The sequence below is a fragment of the Lycorma delicatula genome, chromosome 11 (genome assembly GCF_047948215.1).
Source record: "Lycorma delicatula isolate Av1 chromosome 11, ASM4794821v1, whole genome shotgun sequence".
NCBI lineage: Eukaryota > Metazoa > Arthropoda > Insecta > Hemiptera > Fulgoridae > Lycorma > Lycorma delicatula.
This window is the reverse complement of record NC_134465.1, coordinates 12,998,061-13,020,085: the sequence shown is the minus strand read 5'-3', so window position 1 is coordinate 13,020,085 and position 22,025 is coordinate 12,998,061. Positions and strand designations below refer to the sequence as shown.

Sequence of the window (22,025 nt, the reverse complement as noted above, 5' to 3'; positions counted from 1 at the left end):
TCATTCTTGTCTATCTAACTTTTGATTAGGTTGATTTTATTGTGATACTGAAACAACCATTAGGAAAATTTATAGACAGACTTAAATGATAAAGCTCTGTTTTTACATACATTAAACTAAAAATGTCTATATTATCTTTAAACAAAAAGTTATTAATGCTACAAAACATTAAAATTGCACTATTGGAAACACTACCTTCTATGCTTATTTTTTTTGTAATTTTTATATTTTCTTTGAATGAATAGCAAAGCACAATAATAATGTGCAAAAAGAACAAGATTTAATAGTTATCAAGTACATTTTTTTAAATCACATTTTTTGTTAAGATATAACTTCTAAGGCAATCAATCTTTTATCATCATATTTTTCAGCTGTATTAAATTTCTCTGACTGAGTATTTATCTTAATTATCTAGATATAAAAAAAATAATAATAATAAATAATAAATTAAAACTAACTTTAATTGATTTTTGTATATTTTCATCTTGTTTTAATGTGTTAAACCCAGCTTCATGTTGGGTCAACTGTCCGTACAAGTGTGGTGGTAGAAAAACATCACTTGGTGAATGTTTGGCACCACTTATTCTAGCACAATACCGTCCATCTTCACCACGTTGATGAAGTGTCAATGAATCGCATAACTGGCTTTCAATAAGACACATATCTGAAATAAAATATTGCAACAAATAAAAATAAATAACCCAAAAGATAGATGATATAAGATATTAGATAAGATAAACTTATTTTTGTAATCAGCAATAAGGAAATATCATTTATTGAATAACAAAAGGGGCAGATGGTTTGATATTTTTAAATAATTAAAATATACAAAATTCTTAATTATGCATAAGGGTCATTCAATAAACAAATATTTTTAGTAAAGGTAAAGCTTAATGCAGGCAATTGAAACTTTTTTAAATGATGGTTGGCAATCTTGGGAAGTGTTAGTCAGCTGGTCGATTAATATTTACATAAACATAACCTCTAAAGTCTTAGTTATGATGGCCTATCTACTTTTTAAGAACAGCGTTCTGTGATCCAATTTTTACTTTCAGAAAGTGTACAACCATCAGAAATATTCCCTCAGATGAACAAACAATACAGCAGTAGTTGCATGAACTGTGTGACTTTTTACGCATAAGTGGAACAATTTTAAAATGGCGGCAAAAGCATGGCTGACAAGCACAGTTCTGGGTGGCCAGAGAGAGTGTTGACTTTGGTATTAGATTCTCGTATTGATTCACTTATCCAAGAAGACTAACGACTTACAGTTAAACAAATTGTTGAAAAATGTAATAAGAATTGTGCAAGGTAAGTTCCCAGAGAGCTTACTGTTCATCACAAAGCTGAGAGATTTCACTTTTGCACTGAACTCAAAAATTGTTTCAATAATAAAGGTGACACAATTTTGAACAGGCTTTTAACCTATGATGAAATTTGGATACATCATTTTGAGCCGGAGTCCAAGCGTCAAAGCATGCAGTGAAAACACCCTGAATCACCTGTCCAAAAGAAATTCAAAACGCAACCATCAGCTGGTAAGGTCATGTTAACCATCTTTTGGAGTGCTTATGATCCGATTTTTCTTTGATTAATTGGAAGAGCAACACACTATCAACAGCTTATACTACTCAGCCATGATTGAGAACAAAGTCGAGCCTGCAATGAAGAGGAAATGCCCAGGATGGTAGAGGAAAGGTGTGCTTCTTCTTCAAGACAACATTCAAACTCATACAGAACAACTGATGCTGAAAACTATTGGCAAAGTGGGTTGGAAGCTCTTATCTGTTTGGTCTGATGAAAGAAGCTTTGCACTGGATCAAATTCAACAACAACGAAGAGATAAAGAAAAAAGTACAAAACTGGCTTCGAGATCAAGGTAGAGAATTCTTCGTTGAGGGAACAAGAAGAATTGCAAAAAGATTGGAAAAGTGCAGAGAAGTTGGTAGGGATTACATGGAAAAGTAGACAAAAAATTGTATTTATTTAATAAACCATTTTTGCTGAACAGTTATTTGTATGTTTAATTATTGAATAACCATCATTAAACATTTATTTTATCTAAATTTTTTTTATCAAAGGAGGTATTTCTATGAGAAACACTTATTCTTTATGTCTTTCTTGAAATAAACTTTTATCTTATTATAATCTACACTAAAAGCGAGATGACTAGTCCATGTGCAGAGTATACTTATAATCTATAGTTAACTTAAATTGGATAATCTCTCCCACTGCTGACTTGAATAATCTAATTTTTAATGTATCACTTTTTAAAAATGTTACTTTTAATATCATTATTATTAATTTTGATTTATAAAATGTAGAAGTAATATAAATATAGAAGTAATATATTTTTTTTTTGTCTTCAGTCATTTGACTGGTTTGATGCAGCTCTCCAAGATTCCCTATCTAGTGCTAGTCGTTTCATTTCAGTATACCCTCTACATCCTACATCCCCAACAATTTGCTTTACATACTCCAAACATGGCCTGCCTACACAATTCCTCCCTTCTACCTGTCCTTCCAATATTAAAGCGACTATTCCAGGATGCCTTAATATGTGGCCTATAAGTCTGTCTCTTCTTTTAACTATATTTTTCCAAATGCTTCTTTCTTCATCTATTTGCCGCAATACCTCTTCATTTGTCACTTTATCCACCCATCTGATTTTTAACATTCTCCTATAGCACCACATTTCAAAAGCTTCTAATCTTTTCTTCTCAGATACTCCGATTGTCCAAGTTTCACTTCCATATAAAGCGACACTCCAAACATACACTTTCAAAAATCTTTTCCTGACATTTAAATTAATTTTTGATGTAAACAAATTATATTTCTTACTGAAGGCTCGTTTAGCTTGTGCTATTCGGCATTTTATATCGCTCCTGCTTCGTCCATCTTTAGTAATTTTACTTCCCAAATAACAAAATTCTTCTACCTCCATAATCTTTTCTACTCCTATTTTCACATTCAGCGGTCCATCTTTGTTATTTCTACTACATTTCATTACTTTTGTTTTGTTCTTGTTTATTTTCATGCGATAGTTCTTGCGTAGGACTTCATCTATGCCGTTCATTGTTTCTTCTAAATCCTTTTTACTCTCGGCTAGAATTACTATATCATCAGCAAATCGTAGCATCTTTATCTTTTCACCTTGTACTGTTACTCCGAATCTAAATCGTTCTTTAACATCATTAACTGCTAGTTCCATGTAAAGATTAAAAAGTAACGGAGATAGGGAACATCCTTGTCGGACTCCCTTTCTTATTAGGGCTTCTTTCTTATGTTCTTCAATTGTTATTGTTGCTGTTTGGTTCCTGTACATGTTAGCAATTGTTCTTCTATCTCTGTATTTGAACCCTAATTTTTTAAAAATGCTGAACATTTTATTCCAGTCTACATTATTGAAAGCCTTTTCAAGGTCTATAAACGCCAAGTATGTTGGTTTGTTTTTCTTTAATCTTCCTTCTACTATTAATCTGAGGCCTAAAATTGCTTCCCTTGTCCCTATACTTTTCCTGAAACCAAATTGGTCTTCTCCTAACACTTCTTCCACTCTCCTCTCAATTCTTCTGTATAAAATTCTAGTTAAGATTTTTGATGCATGACTAGTTAAACTAATTGTTCTGTATTCTTCACATTTATCTGCCCCTGCTTTCTTTGGTATCATAACTATAACACTTTTTTTGAAGTCTGATGGAAATTCCCCATTTTCATAAATATTACACACCAGTTTGTATAATCTATCAATCGCTTCCTCACCTGCACTGCGCAGTAATTCTACAGGTATTCCGTCTATTCCAGGAGCCTTTCTGCCATTTAAATCTTTTAATGCTCTCTTAAATTCAGATCTCAGTATTGTTTCTCCCATTTCATCCTCCTCAACTTCCTCTTCGCCTCTATAACACCATTTTCTAATTCATTTCCTCCGTATAACTCTTCAATATATTCCACCCATCTATCGACTTTACCTTTCGTATTATATATTGGTGTACCATCTTTGTTTAACACATTATTAGATTTTAATTTATGTACCCCAAAATTTTCCTTAACTTTCCTGTAGTCTATTTTACCAATGTTCATTTCTCTTTCCACTTCTGAACACTTTTCTTTAATCCACTCTTCTTTCACCAGTTTGCACTTCCTGTTTATAGCATTTCTTAATTTCCGATAGTTCCTTTTACTTTCTTCATCACTAGCATTCTTATATTTTCTACGTTCATCCATCAGCTGCAATATATCGTCTGAAACCCAAGGTTTTCTACCGGTTCTCTTTATTCCGCCTAAGTTTGCTTCTGCTGATTTAAGAATTTCCTTTTTAACATTCTCCCATTCTTCTTCTACATTTTCTACCTTATCTTTTTTATTCAGACCTCTTGCGATGTCCTCCTCAAAAATCTTCTTTACCTCCTCTTCCTCAAGCTTCTCTAAATTCCACCGATTCATCTGACACCTTTTCTTCAGGTTTTTAAACCCCAATCTACATTTCATTATCACCAAATTATGGTCGCTATCAATGTCTGCTCCAGGGTAAGTTTTGCAGTCAACGAGTTGATTTCTAAATCTTTGCTTAACCATGATATAATCTATCTGATACCTTCCAGTATCGCCTGGCTTTTTCCAAGTGTATATTCTTCTATTATGATTTTTAAATTGGGTGTTGGCAATTACTAAATTATTCTTCGTGCAAAACTCTATAAGTCGGTCCCCTCTTTCATTCCTTTTGCCCAGCCCGTATTCACCCACTATATTTCCTTCCTTGCCTTTTCCAATGCTTGCATTCCAATCTCCAACTATTATTAAATTTTCATCTCCTTTTACGTGTTTAATTGCTTCATCAATCTCTTCGTATACACACTCTACCTCATCATCATCATGGGCGCTTGTAGGCATATAGACGTTAACAATCGTTGTCGGTTTAGGTTTTGATTTTATCCTTATTACAATGATTCTATCGCTATGCGTTTTGAAATACTCCACTCTCCTCCCTATCTTCTTGTTCATCACGAAACCTACTCCTGCCTGCCCATTATTTGACGCTGAGTTAATTACTCTAAAATCACCTGACCAAAAGTCGCCTTCCTCTTCCCACCGAACCTCACTAATTCCTACTATATCCACATTTGTCCTACCCATTTCCCTTTTTAAATTTTCTAGCCTACCAACCTTTTTCAAGCTTCTAACATTCCACGCTCCGACTCGTAGAATGTTATTTTTTAATTTTCTGGTGACCCCTTCCTTAGTAGTCCCCACCCGGAGATCCGAACGGGGGACTATTTTACCTCCGGAATATTTTACCAAGGAAGGCGCCTCCATTATTGTATATGTGAAAATGCAGAGCCACATTTTCTTGGAAAAAAAGCAGCTGTAGTTTTCCATTGCTTTCAGCTGCGCAGTACTCAGAGGACTGAGTGATGTTGATACGGCCGTTTAAGTCGTCCTGACTCACGCCCCTAACAACTACTGAAAGAGCTGCTGCCCTCTTTCAGGAATCATTCCTTAGTCTGGCTCTCAACAGATACCTCTCCGATATGGTTGCACCTTCGGTCCAGCTACTCTGTATCCCTGAGCACTCAAGCCCCCTCACCAACGGCAAGGTCTCATGATTCATAGAGGAGGAAGTAATATATAATATATTAATATCATTATTATTAATTTTGATTTATGAAATGTAGAAGTACATTTCTTTAGAGGTTTTAAATTGTTTTGTTTTATTCATTTACTATTTTTCATTGTCAATATTAATTAAAAATATAAATTTCCTTTTGCATTTATAATCTTTTTTCTTTTTCCTGTTTAGCCTCCGGTAACTACCGTTTAGATAATTCTTCAGAGGATGAATGAGGATGATATGTGTGAGTGTAAATGAAGTGTAGTCTTGTACATTCTCAGTTCGACCTTTCCTGAGATGTGTGGTTAATTGAAACCCAACCACCAAAGAACATCGGTATCCACGATCTAGTATTCAAATCCGTATAAAAATAACTGGCTTTACTAGGACTTGAACGCTGTAACTCTCGACTTCCAAATCAGCTGATTTGGGAAGACGCGTTAACCACTAGACCAACCCGATGGGTTTTGTATTTATAATCTACTTTTATTAATTCCCACGGTATCTACTTTAAATTAAAATTGACATCTAATATTTGATTTTTTATTTTTATTAAATTGTTTTTGAGTAATTTATATTGTTTTTAACTTCAATTAATGATATCACCTTTTTAAAAAAATGCAGTTTTTAATCAATGCAGCATTTACTAAAACCATGTTTTATGAAACTGATGAAATTATTCTGGTCGTTTCTAGTTAGGTATTTTTTTTATATCAGGCAAAAACTTAATAATATCATTATTTTAATAGTAATACATTTCAAATTCAATTTACATTATAGAGAAGAATATTTTATAATATTGCTACTACAAATATGTATCAAACCAAGTAGCCAATCACTGTTATATCAGTCTAGTTATATGGACAATCTATTTTGTAGGAACCAGATATGGGAGGTTTCGCTATATTTTTGTAGAAATACCTAAAATTTCACCAAATACAATTAATAAATTTAAATTAATGAACCACTCAAAACAGGTATTTCAGTCATTAACTGAACCTTAAAAGCAAGATTAATTTAAAGTTTAAGATAGTTAAACAAAAACATTAGTTTTGTAAACTAAAACTTGAATAAATTCATCGGAACATAATCAGTAAAAAACAAAATTATCTTTAGTAATCAAAACTAATTCTTCACCACTGGTACCATGACAAGATATAATTTTTGTTAGAGCCATGTTTTTGGAGTAATATTTTTAGTACGTGTGGGTGAACGAATCATATGACAATCAAGAATCTTACATTTTCAGTACGCTTTTATTTACTTAAGGCTGACAACCTTTTATTATGACACCTTTTGTGGCTTTGTGTTAGTTATATTACATAGGCTAGTGTGTAAAGCTAATTATAATCTGATGCCTAAAGGCATATAGGGGACAGAACTGAAAATACTTGGTATTAAAATTTTATCAATACAGCTAGATTTTGATCCATCAATCTTCCACAGATAGAGGCATATTAGAAACAACTGCACCACTTCTCAATGAATGAACCATATAACTTTGTTTAATACTATTTTTTCTACAAAAAATCAAGATTATTTTGAATTTTGAACAAAAAAGATTTAATTGTAAATAAAGTTTACTGCATACTTCTAATTATAATGAGTAGCCCAACGTTCCAATTGTGTAGAAACAAAATTAGCTTCTTGTAAATACATAAAACCTTCATTAGTCGATAGAAAACGAATTAAAAGCAACAGACCACTATCACCAAGATGTAATAGAGATGGACGTAATTTAACAATAGCTTCCAAATACTCCTAGAAAGCATCACAATAAATAAAGAAAGCATTACAACAAATAACTACAAAATATAGTACATTAATAATAACAATATATTTTAATAAAATTGATATGTCTGGCTGTTATCATGCAAAACTATTAATTTTTTTAATAAACTAAACTAAATACTTATCAAAAAATAAGTTAGATGATAAATCAATCAAATCTCATTCACTGAATATGGCTATAACAGTGATTGAAAGTAATATGATGTAAGCTTATTACTTCAAAAAATTTGGTTCAGTTTGTAATTAAAATATTAATAGTTTTAAAACATTTTCAACATCAAAAAAAAAATAATAATAATTTTTGAGAGTTTTTTAAAATTTTTTACAACTCATATACAAAAGTTTTATCTAGTTTCCAGAGTGACTGGAAATACCACATTTAAAATAAGCTGTGTATTTCATGATTTAAAATGTTACAGTATACTGTTAGAAGAGAAACATGATCGTAAGGAATAATTACCCATATAATAATCTCAGGGTTGGTAAAACATGACAGTTGATTTTAATATTGTACGCTACATCTAACTTCTGTCCCATGAACTAAGTAATAAAATAAAAACAAAAAAAAAAATCGCCTGATGACCAGGAAAATATCACCAGTAGAGAATAGTAAAATTTTATCTGGTGTAATGAAAGAGCTTAATATAGGAATGTGAAAGAAAAATAAATACTGCACAAAAAGAGATTGCTGATACAAAGTGAGCCACAATAGTAATATATAAAGGCCATTTTTTATTACGCAATAAGACATTTTTTTAAACTAATTTATTCCAGTGGATGGGCGATTGAGTAATCTATCAACTCAGACGGACGTATTTTTATCTCTTACTCTACTTCTCTCTCACCCTCACCCTTTCACTTCCTCTCTTTCTCAATCAGCTCTGTCTTTATCAAGTCGCATGATTCAACAGAACTCGAGCCCCTTTACAAACATATATGGGCATGTACTATTCTAACACATATTTTCAGTGTTAAATATGTTATTTCAAACTTTGACCCCCTTTGGAGGGCTACCCAATGTTTCAATTAAAATTTCCCAAAAGACGACCCACAAATTTTTTATGGAAAATCCAAATCAGGTCTCAAAACCCAAGGGTAAGTAGCTGGATTCATCCAAACTGAATCAATAGATTACTCAGCATCAATTTTTTTTAATTTAAAAATTAATATAAAATTATTTTTTTTGAAATTATGCAATAATCAAGTTCATTTAAATTATTTTTACTTTTGTTTCTAAGACAATTTCACCACTTAAATAAGACAGTTGTGGTTACCTTACAGTCACAAGCTTCATCAAAAGCGAGTATTGCAGCATTGACAACAGCTCTATCTTCATCATACAGTCGACCTACTAAAAGTTCGACCACCCAATCTATCATATCAGCATTATTATGTAGTGGAGTTCTCAATATGACATGTAATAATTTAGTACAATATAAACGGCATGATAAATTCTGTGATGAAAGTGCTTTACTGATAATCTTTCTGTAACCAAAAAATAGAAAATAAACAATTATTTTTCAGTAATTATTATTTCTTATGTATAATAAAATGAGTAGAATACTAGATTAAATATGCAATTAAAAGAATGAAATTTTTAAATCTATGCATCCAGAAATCAGTAATCAACAAAATTACTAATTCTGTAACTATTAGAATTGTTTGACTTGATTTTAAAAAAATTGTACATGAAAACCCGTAAAAAAATAATTCACAACCAATTTTTCAAATTTCAATAAAAGTGTTATGTAGTAAGATGAATTAGGTGCCAATATCTTATGGTTATAAATGGAAAACAAGTTACATCTGACAGGATATAAAAACTTCTAAAAATATCAAACATACCATGCTTACTTATATTCAGATTGTTCACCATACAAACTGGCTACAAATTGAGTGTCATTACAGAAAATAATTCTCACCTCTTCCTCTTGTATTTTAGATGGTTTATGCACGTCATTCATAAGAAGACTGACACAAATAGTGTAAAAGTAATTAAAAATGAGAAAACTGGATTGTGTATTTTGAATTACACATATTCAACCAATAAAAATTACACAAATTAAAGAATTTTTTTTTAATTCATCCTTAAAAAACTTCTTTAAATTTTTAATAGTTAAATTTTTTATTTTTTTTATTATCTTTGAGCTCATATCACCATTCATACAAGCATAATTTCTCAAAAAAAAAAAAAAAAAAATGAAAACATATACAGTGTATAAATTAACAAAAGTTGAAGTAAAATGTATCCTTTATAAGAGGGTAAAATTCATTTCTTACAACTTATGGTGCCATCATACATAGAATTTCACATCCTTCAACGTAACATCTTGAAAATTGAAAAGTGTAAAATAAGATAAAAGTCTAGGCCTAAACCATGTTAATAAATTATCTACCATAAATCACCATACTAATTAAATGGTATTGGTGCAGTCTCCCTATAAATTGCTAGCATTAATCTATTAACTGCCAAACCCAGGTTAACTTGATCATATTTTGCCAAACCCAATTATCTCTTACATTTAATGGCAACACGAATACCTGCCTAGAAGTATAACCAACTAGATTTTATAACTACGATTAAAGTAATGTTATTTTTTAAATATATGAATCAAGCAAGTTCATATCAGCTATTCACTAAACCTTCAGTGCGTGTAGAAGCAAATATGGCATTGTCTAATGATCACATATTATTGAAGATAAAGAAATGGACCTTTTTTTTGGTAAGAGAAATAGCTGTGCTCGTGATGAAAAAATTAATGCAATATTTAACAGTCACCTACAAAATAAAGCTGATGAGGAAAGTAAATCAAACAGCTCTGACTAAGGGTAAACAAATTACTTGTAACACATATTGTAATTTTAAGTACTTTCTTAATTTTGCTTGGAACAAATTAAAGCTAATCATAATTAAAAAATTAAGCTTACCAAAATCATTATGGTTTTAAATACCTTAAATTAGGATTTAGAAAAGCTGGTCCTGGAGATAAACAGATAAAAAGAAAGCCGACAATTAAAGGATTAATTTGTAAAAAATAATAAATAAAACTATCACAAAATTTTATAAAATGATTAAAAATTAAGCTATCAAAATATAGAAATGATCTCTAGTTATCACAACATAAAACAGTGATAAGTTATCATTTCCTACTCAAAAGAAAACATGACAGAGAGTGAATTACTATGTTAACGAGTTAAAACTGCAATAAAATCTGCACAAAGATAAAAAATCTTAAAACTATGAGGCATAGTCATAAAGTAAGGGTCATCAGCTTATATTTAAATACTAGCAGGTCTGAACACAATTTCACACATGCAGGACTATATATGGCTATTTACGAAGCCACTGCAAATGTTATTTTGATTCAGTAGTCGTTTGCCTGCCGATTAATGCAGATCGCAATGTCTGCGACAATAATTTCTCCCTCCAGTTATGAAGTGCACGCTGTGATTCGATTTTTGTGTACAAAAAGGGTCTTCAGCTGCTGAAATTCATCGGGAGTTGTGCCTAGAGTATGGCCTTACAGAAATGAGTGAAGAAAAGTTTAGACAATAGTGTCGAGACTTTAAAAATGGTCGCACAAATTTGCATGACAAAGAGCGGAGTGGCAGGTCCAGTATTCAGACCAATGAAATCATTGAACAAGTGAACCGAAAACTGTGATATGATTGGCAATTGATGATTAGTGTTCTGGCTGATGACTTTCCACATGTTGGACGCACCTCTATCTACATGTTGTCACAGAAAAGCTTGGATATCACAGATTGTGTACAAGGTAGATACCAAAAATGCTCACCAACCAACACAAAGAGCAAAGAATGTGCGGTGGGGGAGCGTTTTTGGACCGCTTTCGACAATATCGATGGAGATGATTTGTTTTCCCAGATTGTTACAGGTGACAAGATATGGATGTCCTACACCGACGCAGAATCGAAACAAGTCAGTGCAGTTGAACAGCTGCCCATCTCCTGCCTGCAGAGGAGGCTTTACAGCCTCATGATGGAAGCATGGCAGCAAGAATGGCACGATACGACTAAGGGAAGATCCTTGTATAAGTTTATACAGGATTTGGGGGGATGGTATGACTCTCTTTCGTTTTTAAGGGCAGTGGGAGCCCGAATGCTTTTCAACCATGTAAATTTAAACCAATATTTGTTTCGATTCCGCCTGGAAACTGATAAGCTGTGCGTCTGCAGGGAGTCCAGTCGAATGAACACATGATGTTCGAGTGCCCAGCTCTTGGGAGGGCCAGAACTCAGGCCACCTTGGAACTTAGAGGTCAAGGGGAAGACTGGCCACTCACAAGTGGTGAGTCAATGTGGCAAAAGCTGCATTGTCGGACCATGTGGGAGTTCCTTGATGCGGTTGCTTTGTTCAACCGACATCAGTAGTTTACTTAAGGGAAAAAGACTCCTACTGCGCTGTTGTAGGAAGCTAACCGAGAGATATGACTGGTTACCAGCCAGATTAAGGCTCCAAGCGCTTTAATGATGGACAGGTACTTGCTGGCATTCAGCGGCCTGGGCATGGCAGCGAATTGCTGTCTTTGACGAGATAAATTTAATTATTGACAGTCATACATGATTTAGTAGTTGGCGGAGTGTGCCTATCCATTTTACTGATATATGACAAGTGGGCAGTGGGACACAAAAGCGAGTGGTGTGTGATACCATGCTTATTCTGCTTACGCTTTTAGGTTAGCTCTAGGAACTAGTTAGAACACTGGTCACAAAACTGTTTCAATGCTCAGTAGCTGTTTGTGGCACAGACATTCGGTCTTATACTTTAGGGTGACCAAATGGGGTGGTGGCCGAAAAAATGCCAAGCAAACCAAAACAGTCAATGTAATGGCACAATTCAAGTTCCCCAAAACTGAAAAAGTTTAAGCAACCTTCATACTTGAGTCAAAAAATGTTAGCTACTGTTTTTTGGGGCAAAAAGGGCATCATTTTCATTTATTTCATGAAACATCAATCAACAATTACAGCTGATGTGTACAGCAAAACGCTCACCAAACTGAGATGTGTGAACAAAAAATGACAGTGTGGGAAACTGTCATTCAGCATAATCCTCTTTCACAACAACCCATGTCCTCACACCTCTGCCTAAACCAAGAAGATTCAAGATTTTTGTTCGGAACCTTTTGACCACCCTACCACCCACCATATAGTTCCAACCTTACACCTAGCGACTACTTCCTCTTCTTGTATTTGAAGAAGTGGCTTGGTGGACAACGATTTGAAGACTACAAGGAACTCAATACTGCCATTGTCAACTGGTTCAATTCCCAGGCGGCAAACTTTTATGCAGGGGATTAAAGAAACTGGTACAGCGTTAAGAAAAGTGCTTAGAACTGAATGGCGATTATGAGGAAAAGTGAAGTAGATATATAGTAAACTAAAACTGTAAGTAAAAACCTCTTCTCATGAGTTAATTTTTTTAATGACCAAACGATCCTTACTTTATGAATATGCCTCGTAGATTCTGTAACAATACATACAGTCAGTACAGTGCAGAAGTATTAATCCAAAGATTATGAATTCAAATCTCAGTCAGACCTTAGACAATTTTTGTAACTTAATAACTAAATGGTTAATCAACCAAGCCAAGTTACAGATCCATCATGACATTTAAAGTAAGTAAGAAGCAGTCAGCCATGGTATTAACATGTGTGCTGTTACCATGTGAAATAACATAACCCTGTTATGTTATCAGTAATTTATCTTTTTAGGAAGAGAGCCTTAGGCTCTGCAGATAACATCTTCCAATCTTAATTATGAACAGAATAACACTTATGTCTCTGAGTTTAATAATTTTGTCTATTATTAACTAAATAATAATCCCATAAAAGTTAATAAGAACCAAGAAATAAATACAAATAAAACAAAGAAAGAGATAAATTTATGCATAAGGGAATAAAATATAAAATTAATAATAATAATAAATTTTACCTGGTTAAAGTATCAGATGTGTAGTCAAGTACAGAAACAATTATCTTGACGTAACATTCATGATTAGTTGTGGACATTAAATCATACAACCTGGAAAAATCCACACACAAGTATAAAATATTATGACAGATTAGTCCAATATTTCAAGTGTTTTCAGATATCTAGTGGAGCTTTATTGATTGTGGGCAAGAAAAAAAATAGCAAATAATGGTAAAAAATTAAAAATGCAGCAATGTTTTAAGAACGACAACTCTTGAAAGTCAGGCAGATGATGTGAAATGAAACAAGTTTAAGTGTATTTTATTCATTCAAACTAAGATCGAAATAAATTTTTAAATTATTTATTTAACTGATAATACGATTAAATTTAATATCGTAAAATAAAGTTTTATAGGTATAAAAAAAGAAAAAGATTTTATAAACTACATTTACAAAGTTCATTTATGTAATATAATGGTAATAAAGATTAAATTAAATAAATAAATCTTAATTCTGGTCAGAACATAAAAATACAATACATTACATAAATCTCATCAATGTAAGATATAATATAAAATCAAAATTTAAGATATAAAAAATAAACGTTTAAAGTCCATATGAATAATTTAAACACAAGCACATGAATTAATGTTAAGATAAATACATTAAATTTAAAAATTACTATAAAATAATTCACAATTCAGTAGCCACTCAAAATGTCAAAGCACATTTTTAAATACGTTATAGAGTAATGTTTTCATAAAAATGTTTTTAATTTACTTTAAATAATTGGTGAGAAGACTTTTGAAATAGTTCAGCGATTTATTAAAAATGGTATGGAAGCAAAATAAGACTCTTTCTTGCAAGCTGAAGAAGTATTGTTTTGAATTATAAAAACACAGTTCCATTGTCTGGTTTGGTAAAGATGGAGAATCTTATTTCATAAAAATAACTGATCATTCTTTTTACCAAAGATTGTATATTCATAAATATAGATGCAAGTATAAGTAAAATATTAAATTTTCTGAATATAGGACTACACAATTCATCCTTATGAGTGCCGAATAATGATCGACAACAAATTTTTTTTATTTTAAAAACTCATTCTTACTTTTTGAGGGAGCCTCAAGAGATGACATTATACTTCATACATGAATATATGTAGGCATAATAAATATTTAATAATGATGACAACTTGGTGCAAATAACTGTAGGCAGCTCCTCGATATCATAACTACTAAGAAGAAAAAATCTCTTCATTTCTATACAGAAGTCGGGTAGTTATAATGGAAAAAGTGTTAACCCAATTATTGGAATCGCGAGATAAATGAATAATATTTTTCCAGGATAAATAAACACCATTCTCCATGTTTTTACAGAATAATGAGTATATATTGCTGTTAGCTTACTTGGCTGATGTATTTTCGCATTTTAAGAACTTAAATGTGAATTTATAAGGATGTGATAAACATATTTTATTAATGACAGACAAAGTTCATGCTTTCATTAAGAAGCTTCATATCTGGATTATTTGCCTTCAGAGCAAAAATTCTGTTATATTTCCAATCACTTCTGATTACATTGAGAAAAATTTAAATGAAGAAGACACTATTATTCACCGCAATTTAGATAGCATGAATTTGCATTTGCATGAGCTTTGGAAGTAGGAGTACTTCCTGCAAGATAAAAAAGATTTCTCAAAGTGATGGGTACTGAATCCATTTAATGAAAACGTTGTTGCAGCTGCTAAGTTACCAGTTGAGATTCACAACCAACTCATCAAAATGTCTGCTGATAAAACATTACAACTAAATTTGCATCTGAAGATTTAGATACGTTTTAGCTTGCTTGTAGAAGTATGGAAATTTAGTCACAAAAGCATTGAAAATATTAATCACATTCGCCACATCTGTTTTTGTGGCAAGTTTGGACCTTTAACATCTTGTTAGTTGCACCGAACATCATGACCTAGGACAAGTTTAGTTAGTTGCGCCAAACACCATAACAAAGGCTAAGAGTTTAGTTTTCTTTAGTGCCTTTGTTAGTTGCATCAAACACTATGATGTATGGTGTGATCATACATTATGAAATGTTTTAATTTGATATTTTAGGTTTCTTGTACCCCACCAAGGGAACAAAGGCCAAATTTTTCACAGAACCGTTCATAGGTTTTTTTTTTTGTATGGATTTGTTAATTGCACTGTGTGCTTGACTTGCATTTTGGACTTGTGTAGTTGCATTGAACAGGGTCAAAAGCCAACTTTATAACAGAATCATCAGTAGAATAGGGATGCATCTTCATGGCCAGTTCAAGGTCACAATGCTGGAGCAGGGGCCCAGACACCTCAGATGTGACACTACAGGCGGGGTGCCTTGAAACAGTTTATCTCCCTAGATCTAGATCTAAATCTTGTACCTTGCAAAGATCCGATGTTAGGATATATCATGGTTATGTGACATCAGAGGTGTGTGTTAGTTAGATCACAATCTCTCTTATGTAGGTTCAATTTCAGCATAGAATTTAATGATCTAAATTTCATATTTTATTAGATCTGATGTTAGGACATCTCAAGGTCATGTGATGTCGAGCATTTTTCGCCTGCAGCCGGGACTAGAGATGGGGTATTTTACTGGCCTCGTGAGATAAGGTATGAAAACGGGTGTCTGTCTGTTGGTATAGCCAGTCAAGTTGCACAACATTAGACTGGTAGTGGTTGCCAAGCAGTATCGGCTTAGTGTTGGCTTTTCTTTCTTTTCTTTTCTTTTTTCCTGTTTAGCCTCCGGTAACTACCATTTAGATAATTCTTCAGAGGATGAATGAGGATGATATATATGAGTGTAAATGAAGTGGTCTTGTACATTCTCAGTTCGACCATTCCTGAGATGTATGGTTAATTGAAACCCAACCACTAAAGAACACCGGTATCCACGATCTAGTATTCAAATCCATGTAAAAATATCTGGCTTTACTAGGATTTGAACGCTGTAACTCTCTGACTTCCAAATCAGCTGATTTGGGAAGACGCGTTAACCACTAGACCAACCCGGTGGGTTGGCTTAGTGTTAGCTGGCAAGGCTTATCCGCACTCCTATAACAGCAATACCTTTTATGCGCTGGCATCATTAACTAGCAAGTTTAGGATGATGGTAGTTGGACTTAATTACAATGACCAACACAAAAGAAATCTGTCAGCTATTTAATGCTAAACAGTCTTGTAGACAGACATTAAAGCTAAGCAAATTGGAACTGAAAGAGGAATATGCTGTTACAAAAAGTTAACACTAGATACGGACGGGTGTTCGTTGCAATCTTATCAAATAACCAAAATGAATTCAAATGCATCCTGACAAACCATTATGTGACTTGATTTACTGTTTACCAGCTGGAAGAAATACCAGAGTTAAAAGTAAAACTAGTATATACAGGAAAGATTAATGGAAGATATGATATCGAATTGTTACAGAGTGAATGAATAGTATGTAATGTATCTTTGTTTGTATAAATATAAATAAATATTTATAACTACAATATATCTGTTTTATTTATTTTAGTTTACCTATCCCAAATCAGTTAGAAATGTGTCAGAGCTTTTGCCAGGTGTACAGGAGAAGAATGGATAGCCATCACTGCGTTACAGTAAGTAAAAATTTCATGTGGTCTTGCTGTGAAGTCTGCAAAGAGGATGAAGCCACTTATAAAAAAAGCCCTAAATTTATTAGCGAAATAGAAAACCGAAATAAAATGCTAGTTGATGATTATGACGGAGGTTAAATACTTGTATATTTTTTATCTCTTGACTGTCTACTTAAGCAATTAATAGTACAGAAATATAGTAATATGTCACAGATTGTGTGATCTGTAGATGGTATCTTTATATATCAACTTCATTTCTATGGTTTTAAACCGCTGCTATTTCTCATCTGTATAGGTATTAGCATAGTTAATCAGAACAAATACATCAAACTGTCCTCCATCGAAGTAATCTTCTTTAGTTGCTAACAGAGAACGTCCATGTCGAGTCCTTACTGCTATCATTTGCTAAGATTAAGTATGGCTCATTGACAATCAATTCATTAGATTTCTCGTCAGTAAACCTTTCTTTAATTTAGCGATAGCAACAAAACAACTCACAAAATCTCACTTTAGATCAGCCATTACAATCACATTAGCAACAATCATTTAGCTAAACTTTTTCGTCCGTAAACGTGGTTTTACCTTGCTTTTTTTCTTAACGATTGCATCAGAACTGCTAGAGAAGTCTATCACTTTTAGATCACTAATTGTATCCATCTTATTATACTCCTACAATATGCAACATGTATTATTTATACATAACAGTATTCAAGTTACGTTACATCAAGGTAAAGCATGAGAGGTCATACTGGCATGACACTATCTGATCCTATTTCATAGGCTGGACCTCATCAGTCAAAGGCGCTTACTTCAAGACCGTTTTGTAGATCAATAAACAGTAAGCTGTAATATTCACTGTTATAGTGATCTACATATCAGTCACCATTGATCTATATCAGTCACCATTGATCTCAAAGGTGACTTTTAAATCGATAGGACCCAATTTCAGCGATTTGTTTTTGTGAGAGCAATCAGCCATGTACAGAGGTACATCCTTTCTGAATCTGCATAATTGTATGCAGGTTCACTTTCTTCTCTGCTGTAATACGATCTCCGGAAATCTATTAACATCCTGTACATCTTACTAGTGTCGCCTTTTAAGTCATTGTAAAGATAGTCAACTGAATTGAGTGACTTTCAAGTTTTTTAAATTGCAAGAGTCAAATTTTGATTTCTCTTTGGTCACTTGGTTTTTCCTATCTGTCTGGAAATCTCGTATTACATATCTCAGTTTCTTCTCTTGTGACGTAGTCTGCACTGTCCATGTATTGGTATCGCTTTGAGTAACACCTGACCACTAATGTGTATCCCATGTGTGGAAACCGATCATCAGTTTCTTGTTCGATTCCAGCAGTGTGTTCAAGATGATGGCCACTCTTAATCCTAGCATTACATACGGAATTATCCATGAGACTCTTGTGATCGATATTTCAGTTTCATGATTCGCTTCAGTATAAACTACCGTATTCGCATCATTATTGGCTCTTATCAGTACCAACTCCTGTTTCACTCTAGTTATGACTCGCTTGTAATCTTCAGCAAAACCTATGAAAATCTCCAGCGGTATACAGAGACTACACTTTCTAGAAATATGTTGTGATTACCAAATACCCAGCTGACATTTTTGACCGCTTTTCTGTGACTGTCTCTCAATGACAGAATATTCTTTATGAAGCTAATTACTCCTAAATTCTTAACCCTTGTGATTTCTATCCTATTCAATTTGTAACGGATCTCGCTGAAGAGGAAAGCGAACATGTTGTTCACAAACTTAGTTTTAGTGGCTTTCCTGTTATCTGCACCAGGTGGGTTCTATCAAGAATTGTCTACAATCTTTTAAAATTATAGACCTGGAGCTATAATGCAGAAATGTTTTTAAAGATTTTTATTTTCTTATTTTACCCTTTATTGAAAGGACTGCTAGATTTAGAGAAAACTTTACTGAAGCAAATTTGTTAAGCTTGACCAATATTTGAATATTATAGAAATTCTTTTCTTAAAATTTATTTCCCACCTCTCAAAAACATATATTTTGTTTTTTCTGGAAAAAAAATTCTTTTAATTTGTATTACTAATGGTCGGGAAAATCATACAATACTTTGCCAGATTTTTTCAAATACTTTAGAAAATACAGACAATAACAAAATAGGCTAATAATTATTTATTTACAGCAAACCACAAATAATTATTTAACATTTCTCATCATTATGATCCAGTTATAAATCAAATTCAAAAAAAGTTTGATTGTATTTTGGTTTTTAAAGTTACATTATTAGTGTTAAAATTTGAATATTTGAAGTTCAAAGGGAACATTTTCATTTAAATATAATTTGTTAAAATAATATTGCATCAAAAGCACTTTTCCACTGTATAAATAATTTCCATGAACTGAGTTTCTGTCATAAGAAATGAAATTTGATGTTATGTTTTGTACTTTTCAAACCAACAGAAGATAATTCTTTTTAAATTTTTGGATGTAATTCAGAAATTAAGATTACTTTTACAATAATTTTTGTTTCATAAAAAAATTTTTAATCTCATGTGTTAATTTGCTTAATTTTAAATAGTTTTCATCGAAAACTCAAATTTTATAAGTTCTCAATAAATACACAATGTACTGTTTAATCAGTACTGTACTCATATGACACAAAATGATGGTAGATATATCCTAAGTACATTTTGACTTGATATTTAGACTCCCACACAGTCAACATTTATCACTTTTAAAAAACCTATTTTAAATTCAACCGTTAATCATAATTAGAGGTTGATAATAGCACAGCTGGTGGTATCACGATCCTGACAGTCTGGTTGTATGATCATGAGTTCTTATTAATAAATAATAAGAATATGCTCAAGATCGATAGAAATATGGGTTGTGTGATCAAATAAAAATCTTTAATACATTTACCAATAACCAATGCAAACATTAAAGATGAGTGATGACTTAAAAAATTGCCTTTATTTATAAAAATCTGATGTGGGCACTTCCTTGTGCGCCTACTAAATTACACATATACATTTTTTTTTAAAAATAAAAAGTACATAAAATTTTATTTTATTAATAACTTCTGATATTTTTTCATTTTTTTTATTGTTATTATTGGATTATTATTTATTGTAATTTTTTTTTTACAATCAAAGGTTAATAATTATTAATAAATCAATATATTTAAATTAAAAAAAAAAAAGTTAAAAAAAGGGAAATGAAGTCTGACTCGAATCGATGTGCCTTCCCCTTGATCCAAATATTTCATTAATTAAAATTTTATTTGGCTATAACTCTAGAACCAATGAAAATAAGTACCACTTATGATATATTGTTGAAAAGCTGTCAATGAGGGCTTATTACTGCAGTAAAGAAACAGTCCAAAATCCAAATTTTTTTTGGATCTTGGGCTTTTTTGGACACTCTTTCTTGGTTCAGTTGATTGCAATCAAAAAGGGAGGTGCACAACTAGATGTTCCAACAGTCCTAAATCCAAAATTTTAACATCCTACAGCTAATCGTTTTTGCATTATGCTATACATACGTATATACAGACGTCAGACCAAAACTAGTCAAAATGGATTCAGAGATGGTCAAAATGTATATTTTTGTTGACATCTGAAAACTGAAATTTTTCATGAACACAATACTTCCTTTACTTTGCATAATAAAGTAAAAATCAAATGGGATAAAAAATATTTAAATTCTATTTCTAACAAAATATTTAAAAAATATGATGCAAAGCAGTATTTTTTTTTTTTTAATTTTATGATAAATATTTTGACAAGCAACTGGTATTAGGTCGTTTGATAATGGCAAAACATTATAAATATTTTTACAATTATAACTTCTAATATGCACAGAGATAAAAGTTTAAAAAATAAAAATATATTACTTACTGTTGCATAATACCAACTCTTTCAAGCACTTTATAACCAGCTGTTGTACGACTAAGATGACCAATATAAAAAAAATAGTCTCCCAAGTAATGTGTTTAAAACATATTGCGGACTGAAGAGACAATTATGAGCAGATTTAGATGACAGCAGAGAACCAATTTCATTTGATATATCAGTTAATAAATCTATCAATAATTTTTCACATTCAGACTGCAAAACAGGGAAAATAAAAATACAAAAAATATCACATAATAATGTAGCTTTCTTTTACAAAATCTGAATAGTGAATAAGGTATTAAAATGAGACATTTGGAATATGTAACAAATAAATTGAAACAATAATGAATTTCTATTTTTGAAGTACAGAAATCTATTTATTATTGTATATATAATAATTAAATTAACACGGCACAGCCAAACACTGGCTATACACAAGTTAAAAATAGATAGAACTTCATTGTATATCTAGTGGCAAGATAAAATGCCAACTTACACACATTACAGTCGTGTTGGGCTATTACCACAAGACTGATGGTGAGACTAATGTTTTTTAATGTATCAGTGACTGTGTAACCTTATATGTGTAATTACAAATATATACTTCTAATTAAAAGTAAGTGCCATTCATTAAGATTGTTAAAAATAGCTACTGCATGTTAAAAGTAAAACTATTTACACAATTTCTTTTGCATTGTGTGTATATTTTAACAAACACACGTGTGTTCATATTTCTACATACATGTATGGAAATACTGAAGTATTTTAAGCAAATTATTGATGTGCCAACTAATTTTAATTTTAAAAAAATATAGATTTTGAGAAATCAGGGGTGAAAACTAATAAATTAGGGTAAAATCACTGTTTTTTATGTTTGACATATAATAAATTTGTTAAAAATTTAAACAAAACTTATAAAGAATTTAATTTTGAACAAAATGGTATAAGATATGTTGGATAAAACAAAGAAAGAAAAGTTAGAAAAATTTGAATATTATTTATAAATAGTACACAAGACCAAAGTGGATTATACATACCAGTTTATAATAAATGTTCAAAAATGAGCCCGCCATTTTCAACAAATTTCTTGGCACGCTTCTGTTTATCTTTTTATTTCTTCAGGGCTGTCCTTAAGTTCCTCAGCCAAACTATAATGCAGACAATTAATTCTTC

The 22,025-nt window shown here is 31.9% G+C and overlaps 1 protein-coding gene across 1 annotated transcript in view; it reads right to left on the bottom strand.

The window, feature by feature from the left end:
* Positions 1 to 22,025, bottom strand: part of LOC142332465 (uncharacterized) — a 93,020-nt gene that overhangs the window by 47,593 nt on the left and 23,402 nt on the right. Inside the window, exons 14-18 of the mRNA XM_075378912.1 lie at positions 20,856 to 20,934; positions 13,355 to 13,444; positions 8,677 to 8,887; positions 7,207 to 7,372; positions 459 to 664 (exon numbers count right to left, since the gene is read on the bottom strand). Coding sequence (XP_075235027.1) covers positions 459 to 664; positions 7,207 to 7,372; positions 8,677 to 8,887; positions 13,355 to 13,444; positions 20,856 to 20,934 — 752 coding nt within the window. The remainder of the gene's footprint in view (positions 1 to 458; positions 665 to 7,206; positions 7,373 to 8,676; positions 8,888 to 13,354; positions 13,445 to 20,855; positions 20,935 to 22,025) is intronic.